At 42.8% G+C, this 16885-nt stretch overlaps 1 protein-coding gene across 5 annotated transcripts in view; it reads right to left on the reverse strand.

Moving 5' to 3' along the window:
- LOC147029654 (rho GTPase-activating protein 15-like) overlaps positions 1 to 16885 on the reverse strand; it is a 223255-nt gene that overhangs the window by 119773 nt on the left and 86597 nt on the right. For 3 of the 5 annotated variants that reach the window (XM_085872866.1, XM_085872864.1, XM_085872865.1), the window contains exon 3: positions 2932 to 3162. In XM_085872866.1, the coding sequence (XP_085728992.1) occupies positions 2932 to 3162 (231 nt within the window). Of the gene's footprint in view, positions 1 to 2931; positions 3163 to 16017; positions 16792 to 16885 lie in introns of those variants that run through there. The other 2 variants (XM_085872868.1, XM_085872867.1) reach the window with 2 other exon arrangements.

A 16885-nucleotide genomic window follows, 5' to 3' on the forward strand; every position in this document is an offset into this window, starting at 1 on the left:
GCCGCTGCATCCACTTTCCACCGGTACGCCAGGGGTCTCCGTCTGGAAATCCCCCAGGCAGATGTCTGGCCCATCCCCATCTCCTTGAGATGCTGATCAAGCTGCTGCAACCACGAGGCACGTAGTCAGCCCAATGGCCTCCTCCACTTACGAGGCTCCCTCGCTGAGAATCTGCTGAGCAGGATCAGCGTCAGGAAAACGAGGCACGTATCAATACAGCTGCAGCTGATGCTGACTAACGATGCAGGTAACAAATCTCATTTGAGTCTCTCTCAGCAACCGCTCGTTGGACACAAAGTCCGACCAGCGATCGCCAAGGATTCTCCGAAGAGACCTGGCACCAAAGTCTCCGTCTCAGGTCCCTGGTCAGAGTCCAAGTTTCACATCCAATGAGCAAGACTGGAAGCACCAATAACCTGAAGACCCAGACTTTCATCATCCCGCACAGGTACCGGCAGCGCCACACCCCATAATACAATGAATCCACGACTCCCCAGGCCTGACCCAGATGTCTGTTCAGCTCTGCGTCACAGCCAGCAGAGACATGAATATCACCGCCAAGAGAAGTGAATCTCTCCGTGACCTCATCATCCTCACCACAAACAGGTACAGACAGGATAGCAGCATCCAGGATGTCATTGAAAGCCGAGACCTTAGTTTTGACCCTGGAACCCGCAATCCCAGCGACTCTGAATCCTCATTCAGTGTCCTTGAGCGCCCCGAAAAGGATATCTAGGGTCTCCACAAAGACGACTGCATCATCTGTGAAATCAAAGTCAGATATCTTGACATTCCCAAACTATGCACCACAGCTTGATCTCTCCGACATTATCTCCAAAATCCAATTCATACAAGCACTGAAAAGTGTGGGGGCCAGTACACACCCCTGACAAACTCCAGTAATACTGGAAATAAGTCACAGATGGTATCACATTTCACAGCACTCTCAGTACCAGAGTATAGTTCAGACATCAGATTGATCAGTTTTGGTGGCCCCCCAACGAAGATCAAGAATCCCCCAGAGGGCATCGCGATTCACTGAATCAAATGCTTTACAGAGATCAACAAAGACAGCTGGCAGCCATTGCCGAAACTCTCATCTGCATTCGGTGAGGAACCGAAGAACAAGGATACAGTCAATTGTTGACCTCTTTCATGTAAAGCTTGACTGCTGTGGATGCTGGTGCTCAAGCAGATGGTGGCGAACCCTATCAATAATTATCCGAGCAAAGAACTTGCCCACTAAGAGCAGCGTCATCCCTCGGTAGTTGTTGCGGTCTTGGCGATCACCCTTCCCTTTACAGAGAGGGACAACAAGGCCCCTCTTCCAGTCAGTTGAGATGATGCCTGTGTTCCAGGAAGAGCACAGAACTGCATGCCACAACATGAGGACAGCATTTCCACCAGCCTCGAGAAGTTCAGCATGGATGCCACAGATGCCAGGAGCTTCACCCCATTTCAACCGGTTCACCGCAGTCTGTGTTTCTACAAATGAAGGTGGACCACAGTTGATTGGAGGGTCAGCAATCAAGATTGTAACACCCCTGACGTCAAACTTGACAGATGGTTTTGTGTTTTGTGAAGATCAATTTAAAACTGTGACCTGGAGGTAACTGACAGACAAACAAACAAACAAAGACAGAATAACAAAATCGACTGACTAATATACTTGAAAAACCTTTGATTTTGCGAGTAATAAAGTACTAAAAAAAAAAAAATTGGACATCATCGAACAGCACAGAGAAGAAGCAAGCAAGGTCGGCAGTGGAAAAAAGAATAAGCAAGGTCGTGAGGAGTGAAAAAAAAGAGGTCATGGTTACAAGGAAAAAAAGACAAAATGTCATAGCCCACATAAATTTAGTAATTTTGCTGTATGTAGTTAAAGAGATAGCCCATTTTTACAAGATTTGTGGGTATGCACAGCTGACTTGAGTGATCATGTAACATGGAAGATTGCATCCGATTGGGTTAGTCGGTCATGGATATTAATGATGCGAGTCACGTTGTTATATTGTGCAAGATAGTTGGTCACATGACATGCATGATGTTTTCAATTAGGAGTGCAAATTTTGCACAGAAACGATTCATTGTTCAGATATTTTGGAGGATACAGATTTACACAAATGTACTGTGCTTGTGCCAAGTTTGAACAAAATCAGACCACATACATGTCCGAGAAATGGTTGGGGACACGTTTAATAATGAAATGGCCGCCAGTCACCAATATTGGATCTGATCTCAAAAAAGAATGACGGGCATATGTAAGCCATCATTTATCATCTGTGTGCCAAGTTTGAACATGCTCGGAAAATGCGTGTCCAAGAAATGGTTGAGGATGTGTTCAATCCTGGGGGGGGGGGGGGGGGGGTTTACAATTAAAATGGCCACCAGTCTACCAGTTGGCCACCTTTGATCAGATCGCACAAAATAAAGTGAGGTGCACATGTATGGCATCATGTACAGTGCTTGTGCCAAGCTTGGAAAAAATTAATAAAATAAAAAAATAGAAAATGGACCAAGCATGTCCGAAAAATGGTTGGGAAAGTGTTTAACATCGGGGTTTTCAACTAAAATTGCCAGTCGGCAATCTTCGATCGAAGCGTGAAAGTAAATAATGCGCATATGTATACCATCATGTATTATCTTTGTGCCAAGTCAGAACAATATCGATTCATACATGTCCGAGATATGGCTGCGGACGGATGGCCAGACGGGACCCAATCCATAAGCCCCATTTCGGACTAAGTCCAAAGGGAGCTAATAAAGCAAGGTATTCCTGGTTGAAGAGGGGATAACAAGCAAAGCAAGAGTAAGAAGGGGTAGAGAGGAATTTGTGGAGTGGAAAGGGGAAATGGGGGTGAGGAGATGAGTGAAATAAAGAAGACAAAATCTAGAGTAAAGGAAAAGGTGAATGCGGTCAGGTGAGCTTACCCGCCCTTTTCGAGGTGGTTTCCAACTCCTTTCATGGGTGTGAACGTTGTGGTAAAAGGCACGTCCTGAAATCTCATCATGGTGCATCTCCCATCCGTCAGACGACATAAGTGGTGCAGTAATGGGTGATGGGGGTTGGTCAAAGCTTGGTCCCAATTTGAGCTCCTCTAAGTTGGCATACACAGGTGAGTCAGACCTCATGGCCGAACAGGAACCTGTAGAACCATGCTGCTGAAAGAGAAAGGCCACCAAATTGTTTATCAAGATCGCAAATGAAAATGCAACTTTCTGCACATAATTTTTTGAGAGAAAAAAAAACTACAAATAGCATTCACACTTCATTTATCCATGACAGCACTCTCACATTAATGGACATGTCAAAAAAAAATTAAAAAAATTAAAAAAAAGACCATGCAGGTTTTGCAACTGTGTCCAATGACAATTTTGGAATATTGTGTTGCAGTACTTGGGATTATATGTGAGTGCAACGAGCCATCTCCTGAATGGAATTCCACAGCCAGAGCTCTTTGGTTCAGAGGCGAGCTCTGTCTGTGTCTGTGTCTCTCTGATTGCGGATAAATTGAAAACACCGTGTTAGTGCATACTTTTCAACGATCGACCAGAAACAAATATATACCAGCAATGAGTGGTTGAAAAAACCACTGTCAAGGGAGCACGACAATGTGCCACGGCAGTGTGTAGAAGCAGAAACACCATCACATTCTACCTTCATCATCCTTGCTCTTCAGCATTGCAAGTCAAGCCCCACTACAGCTCATAACACTGCCTTAGCAGTCAAATACAATTGAATCAATCTTTCTCTTCCCATCCTGTACCACTGTCTGACCAAGATCGGTCCCATGCAGTTGCAGAACAGCGCACCATGTAGGCAACCAAAAAAGCCCAGCAAGTCAAGCTTGTTTCAAAACGTACCACCAGACACAGAGTTCAGTGTGAAGCTGAAATCAGATTAAGACAAGGAAGGTTAAGTTTCTAACCGTTTTCTTGGTTCTATTGCTACTATGCCCATTTTGATTAAAATGTGGGATTCAATAGTCAAAACAAAAAGGGCACTCGGGAGAGCGCATACACCGCCACATAATGCCTAATCCATGAGAACATATCGGGTCCAATACATTTTTGAAATATCATGCTATGCAGCACTATATCGTTTTTGGCACAATCTCTCAATGCTGAAGAATCACTTGAAAAATTATATAATTCTGTGTATCCGGATCTAGATTCGGATCTTCACCAAAATTGAATCAATTATTCCTTGTCACACCCAACCTGTCCAACAAGTTTCATCCGGATCCGTCCCCAACTTTTTAAGATATCCTGTGCACAAACAGACAAATGGAATTGCTCGTTGAGCAAAGAATTGCCAGAATAACTGTCATATCTCCATGATATCTGAAAAAACAAAAACCTGGAAATCAATTTGGTTCTTATAAGTCGATAGCGCTACTGTTCAATGAGTTATAGCACTTAGTTTGGTCATGAACATAACTTGGAAGTCAATCGGACTTGAAATGGCGTTTCTATCGAAATTTGAAAGTTTTGACCCGACCCCTTCCGACATTCGACCCCCAACCGCGAAGAAGGGTGTTGGTGTGACACCCCAATGAGACATATGGTTGGATGCAGTATTGGAAGATACACATTTTGGATTTGGTTTGAAGTCGATACGACCATTTTAGCGGACGTTATTGCGAAAATAAGAATTTGTTTTTCGGTGACCTTGACTCACCAAAAACGACAAGTGTCTAAGTTGGATCATGGCCGACGTCTGTACCCAGTTTGGTCATGATCGCTGAAATAGTGTGGCTGCTACAGGGTAAACAAACAGACAGACAGACAGACAGACAGAGACAGACAGAGACAGACAGAGACAGACAGAGACAGACAGAGACAGACAGACTTCCAGAATGACACACACAACCGACCAACATAATTGCCGAAATCCGAAGGATTCCGGCAATTAACAAACAGACAGAAAGGGGTGACAACATGACCTCCTTCACCTTCAGTGGTTTAGGTAATAAAGACAACCATTTTTGTAAGCAGGCACTGTACTTTAAGCTGTGGTCCATGTGTCCATGTGTCCATTTCGCTTCCCATTCAAACGTAGCAGAATTAATTTGGCCACAAGAGGTGTACATTTACCTTTTTGATCAAGCACCTAGCCTGGGAAAATTGATTCACTCCACCTTCCAAAACACCCCATAGGCAATCTCAACACCCTGTCACATGACAAAGTTGGCCAAAATTGTACACAGTACACTATTTGGTCTCTCAACTTCCATGAAATGCATGCAAACTCTCCACAGACGAGTACACCAACAAGTCAATATTAGACCCATGATTTTCCACTGTATGTGGTCTCAGTAAGTATTGATGGACCATTTTAAACACTCCTGTAATGTTATGATGTTAATCACTTGATTTATGGACCTGCTTTATGACATGCAACAGCATCACGACGAAGACACACCATTACACGATGACCATAAAAAGCAAGGCTGGGAAATTTAAACGTTGAACAAAAAATATTGCTAAATGCAGAACATTGAAACAACCTCGACAAACAATCTCTGTGTCACGTTTCAGAAGAGCATGGAGGTTGTAATGTACGATACCAAACTAAATATGCAATTTAGTGCATGTCTTTGTGTTTGTCTGAATTTTTTTTGACTGCAATATACACTACATTCGGTCGTTACTTATCCAATCTCAACCAAACTCGACAGGAGGACTAAGAGTCACACGGTGGAGGTTGTAACGACTCCATTTGCCCTCCTCCTCAAGGGGGTTTCCTGACTTGGGCAAAATCTATGTTAAGGTGTATATCCATGTTAAGAGAGCTGTTTCTCATAAAATAAACAACACTAATGATAATAGCATTATATGAATGTGATTACAAAGTAATATGAATACTAATAATATCCCCCCCCCCAAAAGGTTTTTTCCTCCTTGAACGAATGCCATGCTCACTTATAGTGGCATTTCATGGGGTACCCCTACCAGAAGTAAAAAAATATTATAAACCACAAGCACGTATGATCACCTATTTAAACGGTCACTACTGCTGTTTAACACAAAACTGAAAGAAATCTGGAGGAATCCTGACATCCTTGAGGCATTCTATGCTTATTGTGTCCACCCACCACAGAATAATGGACCTGAGCCAAGATCTCCTGGAATCTATATACATATGAGAGAATAATATGATGACCCTTCCTATCGCTCCCGTAGGGAGTGGGTGTAATAGTTAGTAAAAATACACAGGATTTCAAAAGTTGAACTTATAACGAAAAATCACTGCTTTATTTCGAGAAATCATTGACAATCTCAAAACTTACTGCATATAGCACTCTTTCTGAACAAACTGTGCAACCATACATTGATCCACAACTGCATGCGAGCAACATGCAAAATGAGTAGAGACAGCATCGTGATTTCAATGCAAAACACAGTAGTCTGACAATGACATTCGCAGGGGATATGTTCCTGAAAAATGCGGCGATTGGCAAATCCATGTATGTCGGGGCATTGTTTCAATGGGAAAAAGGGGGATAGATAGGTTCCCTCCTGGTGGTTTGTGATTCATAAGGGAAAAATCCAAAATCCCATGAAAAACCGCACGTACGCCTGCGAAAAACCACAAATACACCTGTGAAAAACCACAAATACACCTGTGAAAACACCTGCAAAAACGAGAAATAAAAATAGAACCGAATACACGAAGCACCGGGCCATGAATGTAGAAGCAGGTCACATTTTATGAACCGTGATCACGTGGGATCTGCGAATAGCGTAACAGCGAATGTCAGGGTCCTACGGTATTTCAAACACCACAATTGTAAAGCAATATCACAGCTCATTTATGCAATTCCTCTGAAAAAATATTATAAAACTGATGGAAAATATCACATGAACATAAAACAGGGCTGCCTCAACCACCACCCTCCACTTCCAGCCTTTCCATCCACATTTTATCTTAAATTACTGCCATTGTTCTTTCATACCTCAAACCACATTCCACAAATGGCTGTTCAACGTGCGTCATCATGGAGCCTCAAACGTGGGATTTTACAATTAAAGATGTTCAAAGTGTGCTACTTCGTACAACCACGACACCAAGCACATGCACAAGACCCACGGAGGAGGGACGAGAAGGATGTCTATATAAGGAGCAATGATCGTGCTTTGCGCCGAGACACAAAGGAAGGACGCTCAGCCACAGGAAACTGTCTCTTTCAGCTGGGAACATTAAAACTCACAACGCCCAGGTATCCATCACTCAACCAGAGAACGAGCCACGCAGAGTGAAATCTCCCCCCCCCCCGCACCCCCCCCAAAAAAAAGGTTGAGCACACAGCCAGCCATGCAGCAAGGGAGAGCCAAAGGTGATACCACCCTGGAGGAGGGTGCGAGGCTGTGCTTACATGCCTCTCAGTGCTCCAGGAAAGCCACCCACACAACAAATATGCACACCGTCATGATTGTTCGTCTCTTGTTCCAAAATGAGTCTACCCAGGTTTAGTATCGAGGATAACCATGGAGATTGTTACAGCCCATTATGCACACAGGTCGATCGTCGCGGTTTCTTTGCGATTGCATTTTCGCTTCCCGTGTCCCCATCCCCATTATGTTTAAAGATGTTGCTAAAGCCTGGTGTTGGCGCAGTGGTTAGGGCAGTGGCTTGGGACCCAAAAGGTCCAAGTTCAAGCCCCGTTGGGACATTGAATTAATGTATGTATATTATATATATATATATATATATATATATATATATATATATATATATATATATATATATATATATATATATATATAAAGTCGAAAACACCAGGGGGTTGACTCAGCCTGCCATCCTTCCGAGGTCGGCGAAATGAGTACCAGTTGTACTGGGCCCGGTGTATGCCCCGGTTAGAATAGGTGTACCATATCCCTGTGTGTCGTAAGAGGAGACCAGGGTTGCGTCAGGAAGGGCATCCGGCGTAAAAAAAAACCTATGCCAAATCATTATGCGGACAACAAAATGAATTTCCATACCGGATCGGTCGAGGCCCGGGTTACCAACGACCGCCACCGGTACCGGTGGTCAGCAGGGTACCAATGGAAATTGTACTACTGCTGGGCGAAGGAGGAGCAGGAGACAGGGAAGGAGAGTCCAGAGGCAGTGGGAGAGGGGGAAGGGTAGAAGTGTGGAGGTGAGAGTTGGAACTCTGAATGTTGGGACGATGACTGGCAAAGGGCGAGAGTTGGCTGATATGATGGAGAGAAGAAAGGTGGACATACTGTGTGTACAAGAGACCAAGTGGATGGGGAGTAAGGCGAGGAGCATTGGAGGTGGTTTCAAACTGTTCTACCATGGTGTGGATGGGAGGAGAAATGGTGTCGGGGTAATCCTGAAGGAAGATTATGTCAAGAGGGTATTGGAGGTGAGAGTGTCTGACCGAGTGATGATGAATGTTGGAAAGTTGGAAGTTGGAATCTCCAACCGAGAAGTTGGAAATTGAAGGGGTGATGATGAATGTCATCAGTGCATATGCCCCACATATGGGGTGTGAGATGGAGTACAAAGAAGATTTCTGGAGTGAGTTGGATGAAGTGGTGGAGTGTGTATCCAAGGATGAAAGAGTGGTGATTGGAGCAGATTTCAATGGGCATGTTGGGGAAGGGAATAAAGAGGATGAGGAGGTGATGGGTAGGAACGGTCTCAGCAAGAGAAATGTGGAAGGGCAAATAGTGGTAGAGTTTGCAAAAAGAATGGAAATGGCAGTGGTAAATACGTATTTCAAGAAGGAGGAACACAGGGTGACATACAAGAGTGGAGGAAAGTGCACACAGGTGGATTACATCTGAAGCAGGAGATAGAACCTGAAATATATTAGTGACTGTAAGGTGGTGACAGGGGAGAGTGTAGCTCGACAGCATCGATTGGTAGTCTGTAGGATGACTTTAGAGGTGAGGTTGAGGAAGAGAGTGAGGGCTGAACCAAGGACCAGATGGTGGAAGCTGAAGGAGGAAGACTGTTGTGTGAAATTTAGGGAGGAGGTGAGACAGGCGTTGGATGGTGGTAAAGATGGGTGGGATGATTGGACAACTACAGCAGAAGTGGTGAGGGAGATAGCTAGAAAGGTACTTGGTGTGACATCTGGACAGAGGAAGGAAGATAAGGAGACTTGGTGGTGGAACGAGGAAGTACAGGAAAGTATAAGGAAGAAGGGGTTGGCGAAAAGGAAGTGGGATAGTCAGAGAGATGAAGAAAGTAGGCATGAGTACAAGGAGTGGTGACGAAAGGCAAAAAGAGAGGTGGCAAAGGCCAAGGAAAAGGCATATGACGAGCTGCATGAGAAGTTGGATACAAAAGAAGGGGAAAAGGATTTATACCGATTGGCAAGACAGAGGGACCGAGCTGGGAAGGATATGCTGCGGGTTCGGGTGATAAAGGACGCAAATGGGAATGTGCTGACGAGCGAGGAGAGTGTGTTGAGAAGGTGGATGGAGTACTTTGAGGAGCTGATGAATGAAGAAAATGAGAGAGAGAGAGACAGAGACAGAGACAGAGACAGAGACAATCTGGAAGTGGGGTGGATCAGTTAGGATGAAGTGAGGACTGCTATGAAGAAGATGAAAAGTGGAAAGGCGGTTGGCCCAGATACCAGTGGAGGCATGGAAGTGCTTCGGAGAGATGGCAGTGGGGTTGTTAACCAGATTGTTTAATAAAGTCTTGGAAAGTGAGAGGATGCCGGAGGAGTGGAGATTAAGTGTACTGGTTCCGATTTTCAAGAACAAGGGTTATGTGCAGAGCTGTGGAAATTACAGAGGGATAAAGTTGTTTAGCCACACCATGAAGTTGTGGGAAAGAGAAGTGGAAGCTCAGTTGAGAGGAGAGGTGACTATCTGTGAGCAGCAATATGGGTTTATGCCAGGAAAGAGCACCACTGATGCAATGTTTGCTTTGAGAATGTTGATGGAGAAGTATAGGGAAGGCCAGAAGGAGTTGCATTGTGTGTTTGTGGATTTCGAGAAAGCTTATGATAGGGTGCCAAGAGAGGAGTTGTGGTATTGTATGAGGAAGTCGGGAGTGGTGGAGAAGTATGTGAGGATCGTGCAGGATATGTATGAGGACAGTGTGACAGTGGTGAGGTGTGCGGTAGGAATGACGGACCGGTTTAAGGTAAAAGTGGAATTGCACCAAGGATCGACTCCGAGCCCTTTCGTGTTTGCAATGGTGATGGACAGGTTGACGGACGAGATCAGACTGGAGTCTCCATGGACGATAATGTTCGCGGATGACATCATGATCTGTTGGGAGAGTAGGGAGCAGGCTGAGGCGAGCCTCGAGAGGTGGAGGTACGCACTGGAGAGAAGGGGAATGATAGTCGGTCGGATTAAGACAGAGTACATGTGCGTAAATGAGAGGGAGGGTGGTGGTATGGTGCGGTTGCAAGGAGTTGAGGTGGGGAAGGTGGATTGGTTTAAATACTTGGGATCAACTGTCCAAAGTAATGGAGAGTGTGGGAGAGAAGTGAAAAAGAGAGTGCAGGCAGGATGGAGTGGTTGGAGAAGAGTTGCAGAAGTGATTTGTGACAGAAGGGTAGCTGCAAGAGTGAAGGGGAAAGTATATAAGACGGTAGTGAGACCAGCTATGATGTATGGTTTGGAGGCGGTGGCACTAACAATAAGACAGGAAGCGGAGCTGGAGGTGGCAAGAATTAAAGATGCTGCGATTCTCGTTGGGAGTGACAAGGATGGATAGGATAAGAAATGAGTATATTAGAGGGATAGCGCAGGTAGGATGGTTTGGAGACAAAGTGAGAGAGGCGAGATTGAGATGGTTTGGACATGTGCACAGGAGGGAAGCGGAGTATATCGGGAGAAGGATGTTGAAGATGGAGCCGCCAGGCAGGAGAAGAGGAAGGCCAAAGAAGAGGTTCATGGATACGGTGAGGGTGGACATGCGGGTGGTTGGAGTGTCAATGGAAGATGTGGAGGATAGAGCGAAATGGAGACGGTTGATCCGCTGTGGCGACCCCAAACGGGAGCTCGCCGAAAGAAGAAGAAGAAGAAGAATAAGAGAAGATGTTGGTACAATTTTTTTTTTTAATGCTCTGTACTCAAGTCATGATTTCATCTTCCAGTACAAGTAATTCCCCCTCATTAAGCCAACCGTAAGTTGAAAAAGTCACGCATTTAAATAAGTAAAACCACCGCATAGTGGTGGATTATCCGTGCATGCGCAGTTTCACCTCCGCTTGAGAGATCATTCTCCAATGGTCTCGTGTCACGTAGCCCATGAAGGAGACAAAGTCCATGACAAGTCCAAAATTTCCCATTCACTCCAATGCCAAAGCAAAGTCCAAAAGTGCCATTTTAAAGAAAATCCTTCAGAGTGCAGATAATTCCCCCGTGTCGAACTTGACTAAATATTTATACAGATCAATATATTACAAAGGCTTGTATTGCTTGGAAGGGATTATATATATTTCAAATTATTTACGAGCATTGCACTTTGATATCCTTTGGAGTCCACAAATTAATTAACCAGTATTAAAAAAAATTTTAAAATACAATTTTTTTTTGAAAAGCGACTCCAGGGTTCACAAAGAACACAATTCTTCCAGATTAAGAATGTCTCCAATAGGTTGTAATCCCAATTTGTGGATTTCAGAAGGTGGAACCGAGTCCTCCCAGAACTTGAAGTATCCACCTCCATTTTGTTAAAAGATAACGTTTCGAGGACCAAGTTGTGAAGTTTTGTTGTTCTCATATCTTTTTCCGAGGGTTCTTTACAGGATCGTCAATTGCAAAGCATCCAATTGTAATTTGTTTGTAGTAATTTTCCCCAGTGTGGTTTTTAAGATCTCAGTGAGGTTCTTCAATATTACTCCCATTCTTCCAACTATCACTGGCACAATTTCAGCACTCTTCAGCTTCAAGGTTCTTGTGACATAATTTTTCAGATCTTCATAGTCATTTATATTTTCACAAAAGTCGTTGGTTACTGACACCTCGATTAGCAATGCTGGCTTTTCCTATTTTTCCCCAAGTACAAGTCATATGTCCAGTCACAATGTCTTGTTTTCTATGATCACGCTTCATTGGATGGTCAGGTCGTACAAGGCGGCCTGTGGCTGCATTATTTTCTGGAAGCGCGGCTGCGCCGCTGATGCAGTACCCCTTTTACCAGTAAGCTGGTACTCATTCTGCCGACCTCGGAAAGATAACAGGCTGAGTCAACCCACCTGGTGTTATTTAACAGAGACAACCTTGAGGTAGATGAAACGTTAAATCTATGAATTATAACAGACTATAACTATGAATCATCTGCTCCGATTTGGTCAAAATGGTTTCCAGTTTCCCGAATACACATCGTTCCATTCAAGGCAATTAATATCTTTCAGCAACATTTCACAATATGAAACCACACTGAACACAGGTGGCTCATCAAATAAAACAACAACAAAAAAAAGGGACCGTGCATCCTGAAACTTACCTGGATGAGGAGCAACAGTTACGCAGACCCTCGTATTTCTAATGCTGTGAACAAAATTTGGTACATCAGGGGTGATGAAGGTTGTGGTCAAGTTTCATGAAAAATTGTGTAGTTTCAGAAGAAAGTGCAAATACCAATTTTGGGGGAGTCAAAACCTCCCTCCCTCCCCCCATAGACCTCCTTTATGAATGAAGATTTTGATACAGTCAATAAACCTTCGTTCGGCATCAGATGTGAAGCTCGTGGCCAAGTTTCATTAAAATTGTGCGTTTGGTTCAAACGATAATGACTGAAGTGTTTATGGACTGACTGAGTAACTGAGCAACTCACCTACGGACACTGCTCGATCGCATAAGCTCAACGGACTAAAGTTCAGGTGAGCTAAAAATGTCATATCTGAAGTGTCATTTCAGAGGAAAAAAAATAAATAAATAAAAACACAAAAAGAAAAAGTATATTACCCGTTATAAATTTTTTAAGGAAAATTTAGTATTTTTTGCATTAAGAAAAATTGAAAAGTGTAAAGGAAGTTACTAAAACAGATTCATCTCCGTAAAGAAATTTGGCCAAATACATAAAAAATACAAAATGTTTACTTACCTGTTTTCTGCATCTTTAGCATGTCTATGAAAGACTTTCTTCCTGTTCCTGCTATAAAGAAGTGGCTTGTCACAAAAAACACACCAGACCTCCCTGCAATTGTCCATCTTTTTGAAAGCTCTGTTTCAAATGACCAACCTAACTCATCCATTACCCCCCCCCCTATCATTTTGATCAATATATAGCACAGGCATCTCCTTTGAAATAAATGTTATTGTTCTTTGAACAAAAGCATAATTTATCTAATAAAAAATGGCGACAAATTTATGAAACAGTCTAAAGTGATTTCAACTGTCACCATCCCAGCTGGCAGGGTGGTAGCTGTGCAACAACCAGCCATGGTATTGCAGCAAAAGTCTTCAGTGAGCGATTCCGACCCAATTTGTAAACTTCCCAACCTGGATTTCTGCAACTGGTATGTCCTCCTTCTGGGACCTCGGAATGAATAAATTTCCATCCAATCTCTCCTGTTCTTCTTCTGCCCATCTTGGCTCTTCTTACCACTTTGTCAAAATCCATATCCCTCTGGCTATTGTAAGGGAGCAATGTCAACAACACAGAATATTGCTGCATGCAGACGCCAATTTAGCAGGGATTACAATCCGCATTCTCACAAAAGAATTGGGTTATCATCTCCAAACCACAGCAGCAGATAGTGATTCCACCTGGTAATACGTTCTCAAATACCCAATTTCTCACATGCACAGGTTTATCAGATCCCGTCTGCGACTATCCATCCTCTCGGCCCTGGTACACTCAACCCTGTGGAGAGGTGGTTGCCCTAACTACCCGAACAGCACCTGTCAGTGTGTTGGCAGAATGCACAGCGCTTCTCAATCTTCTATTGGTTAGAATGTAGTCAATCTGATTTCTATGTTGCCTGTCAGGTGAAGTCCATGTGTACAGTCTGCACTTGGGTTGTTTGAACCATGTGTTTGTAATTCCAAGTTCATTCTCCACACAACTCCAAGTTCACTCCACTGGACACTAAGTCCATGCATTCCAGCAATTCCTGGTGCTCCTGCTTTTCAATTTTCACATTCCAGCCTCCCATAATATTAAAAAATCTCCTTTTGGCACCTGTCCTACCAGTTCCTGCAACTTTTCATTAAACTCCTCCACATTTTCTTAATCTGCTACAGAGTTTTGAGCATACATCTGAATAATGGTGGTGTTCACTGGATGTCCTTTCTACCTCACTGATATGAACCTAACAATGACTAGGTTAATCCCAATACTGACTCTGCCATGTTATTATTGCAAATCACTGCGGCTCCATTTTTGTTTTTTAAACAAGCTTCACGACCAGAAAACAACACTTTGTAATCATCTGATTGAAACTGAGCACACCAGTCCATCCAAGCTCACTTTTTCACAAAATTTCAGTTCTTGTCTTCTTTATCTCTCCATTACATCTATATATATATATATATATATATATATATATATATATATATATATATATATATATATATATATATATATATATATGTATATTATTTCTGTTAACGTCTGCATGTAATTTGACGTTTCTCAACCGCCATCATTACCTGTGTTGTGTCTTGCGTGTGTGATCTTCAAATTAAAGCGTCCAGCGGTGTCCGATCGTCGGATGTGCACCAAAAAGTGCCGTTCATTGAAATTTGCATTCTGAGTCTCGGTCACCCTTCACTGCTCCTGTTCAGTCTCAGGCTCAGCCTATATCATGTTGAACTTGCCCCATCACACGCCAAACTTCCACTCACACTGCAGAGGATGCAAGTCAGACTCGCATACTCGATGACCATAAACAAATCCCAGGGCCAAACATTTGACAAACTTGGAATATACCTCCCAGCCCCTGTGTTCTCCCATGGCCAACTATATGTTGCATTTTCACGTGCAAGAGGTTACGCCTATATATCTATCAAAGTGGACAATAATTCCTCACAATGACTATTCAGCAACAAGACACTCACCAAAAATGTCATCTACAGGGAGGTCCTTTGGAAAACTAAGGAAAGGTAACCATAGTGCATCACATCCCTAATGACACCCTCCGCTGCTTCCCAGTGTGTGTAATAACATCAACTATTATGCCTCATCCACCTTTTGCCACCCATTCAACTCCGTGCGGAGCACGGGTATACATATATATATATATATATATATATATATATATATATATATATATATATATATATATATATATATATATATATATATATATATATATATATATATATATATATATATATATATATATTACATATTGGTTTGTGCCAAAGGTGAAGCCTGAGAAAGGTTAACATATTTAATTGCTCTTGCCACTGTGCCATAGTATAGGATTATATTTTGTCAACTTGCCATATACATCCAATATACTGTATAATAATGCCACGAGACAATTGGAATATGTGCACGTTATTCGAGTACATCCATCCCATCCATGGGGACCATACTCTGTGCAGAGTGTTTGTGCTGCCTAAGCAGTCTCCTTGGCGATTGGGAACAATCCTGGACGGGTCGCCACTCCAGCACAGGATACCAGCAAGCTGGCACTCATTTTTTCGACCTCAGAAGGATGACAGGCAGTCAACACCTGGAATTAATTCAACAGCCTAGATGGATTTGAACTCAGGATCCTCGAATCCCAAGCCCACCACCCTAACCATTAAGCCAACAACCAGGCATATTTTTTGTCAATCAACTGCAAATATCAAAAATGTACATTAAAGTATAGCCCGAGCCTTCAGATGTTCAAAACAAACGTTTATTATGGAGATACAACACAAAGAAAGATGGTTATTATAATTATTACTCCGTGTTATTATTATACTTTTTATCCAGCAGAAAATATTAGAAGTATTCTTTTTGTGACTGAAATCAAATGCATGCATCATAAAACCACCACACCACACCACTCCCTTCACCCTATACAAGTAATAAACAAAGATAAAATTTAAAAGAGAAACAGCAGAAGGTGTTTGTACACTTACGAGGCAAGAACGGTTTCCACAATCAAAATGAGGCAAAAATAGGTACTCGTGTCTTATTACGGAAAGAAATAATGACTCATGTTAAAACAAAGTCCATCAGAGCTGAGGGTCCCAAGTTCATTTCCGCATTACATAGAACGCCCATTTGGTTGCGTTTGCACTCACGGTGTCGATAAACCTTCAGGCTCAAACAAACTATTTTTACTGGGATAATGTGTGAAGACTTGTACAACATGCAGGTGATAAATTTTTGGAGCAATCAAACAGTTAATGAGTTATGATGGAGAAGCCCATTTCAAGGCATTTAAAGTGTAGTCGACTCTGGCCCAATACAGGACAAATGATGAAAATAGATATATCGCAATGGTAAAACATCACCACAAAACAGGCTCTCTTCAAAGAAACACCCACCTATGTTTACCCTCACCCTCAAAAAAAAACATTTCAACGATCAAAGAGCACACAGATATCATCTATTTCAAGCGTATGTGGATGGTAATAAACATTGGATCCAATGGTGTCTGTGTGTGCGCATGTGCGTGTGCGTGCATGAGTGAGCGAATGTCAAATGTTTCACAAAGTGTTCATATCATTAAAATAGTCAAAACAGGTTCAATTTAATTGGAGCAAGAAAGCAAGCTCAGCAAGCACCACCACAGCTACAAACAAAAAAAAACAAAGAAACATTCACAACAATAATGTCATTGGGTAGAGTGCATACCTCCACCAGGCTGAACAGCTTACATTTTGTATCCCACTGATAGACCAGATCTACATCCAGATTTTCACCAAAATCGAATCAACAAACCCCAACCTGTCAACCAAAAATTTCGTTTTAATCTGTCCACAACGTTTTGAGATGTCCTGT

Source organism: Eptatretus burgeri, chromosome 3 (genome assembly GCF_056783735.1).
Source record: "Eptatretus burgeri isolate ZD-2024b chromosome 3, Ebu_testis_v1, whole genome shotgun sequence".
Taxonomy (NCBI): Eukaryota; Metazoa; Chordata; class Myxini; order Myxiniformes; family Myxinidae; genus Eptatretus; species Eptatretus burgeri.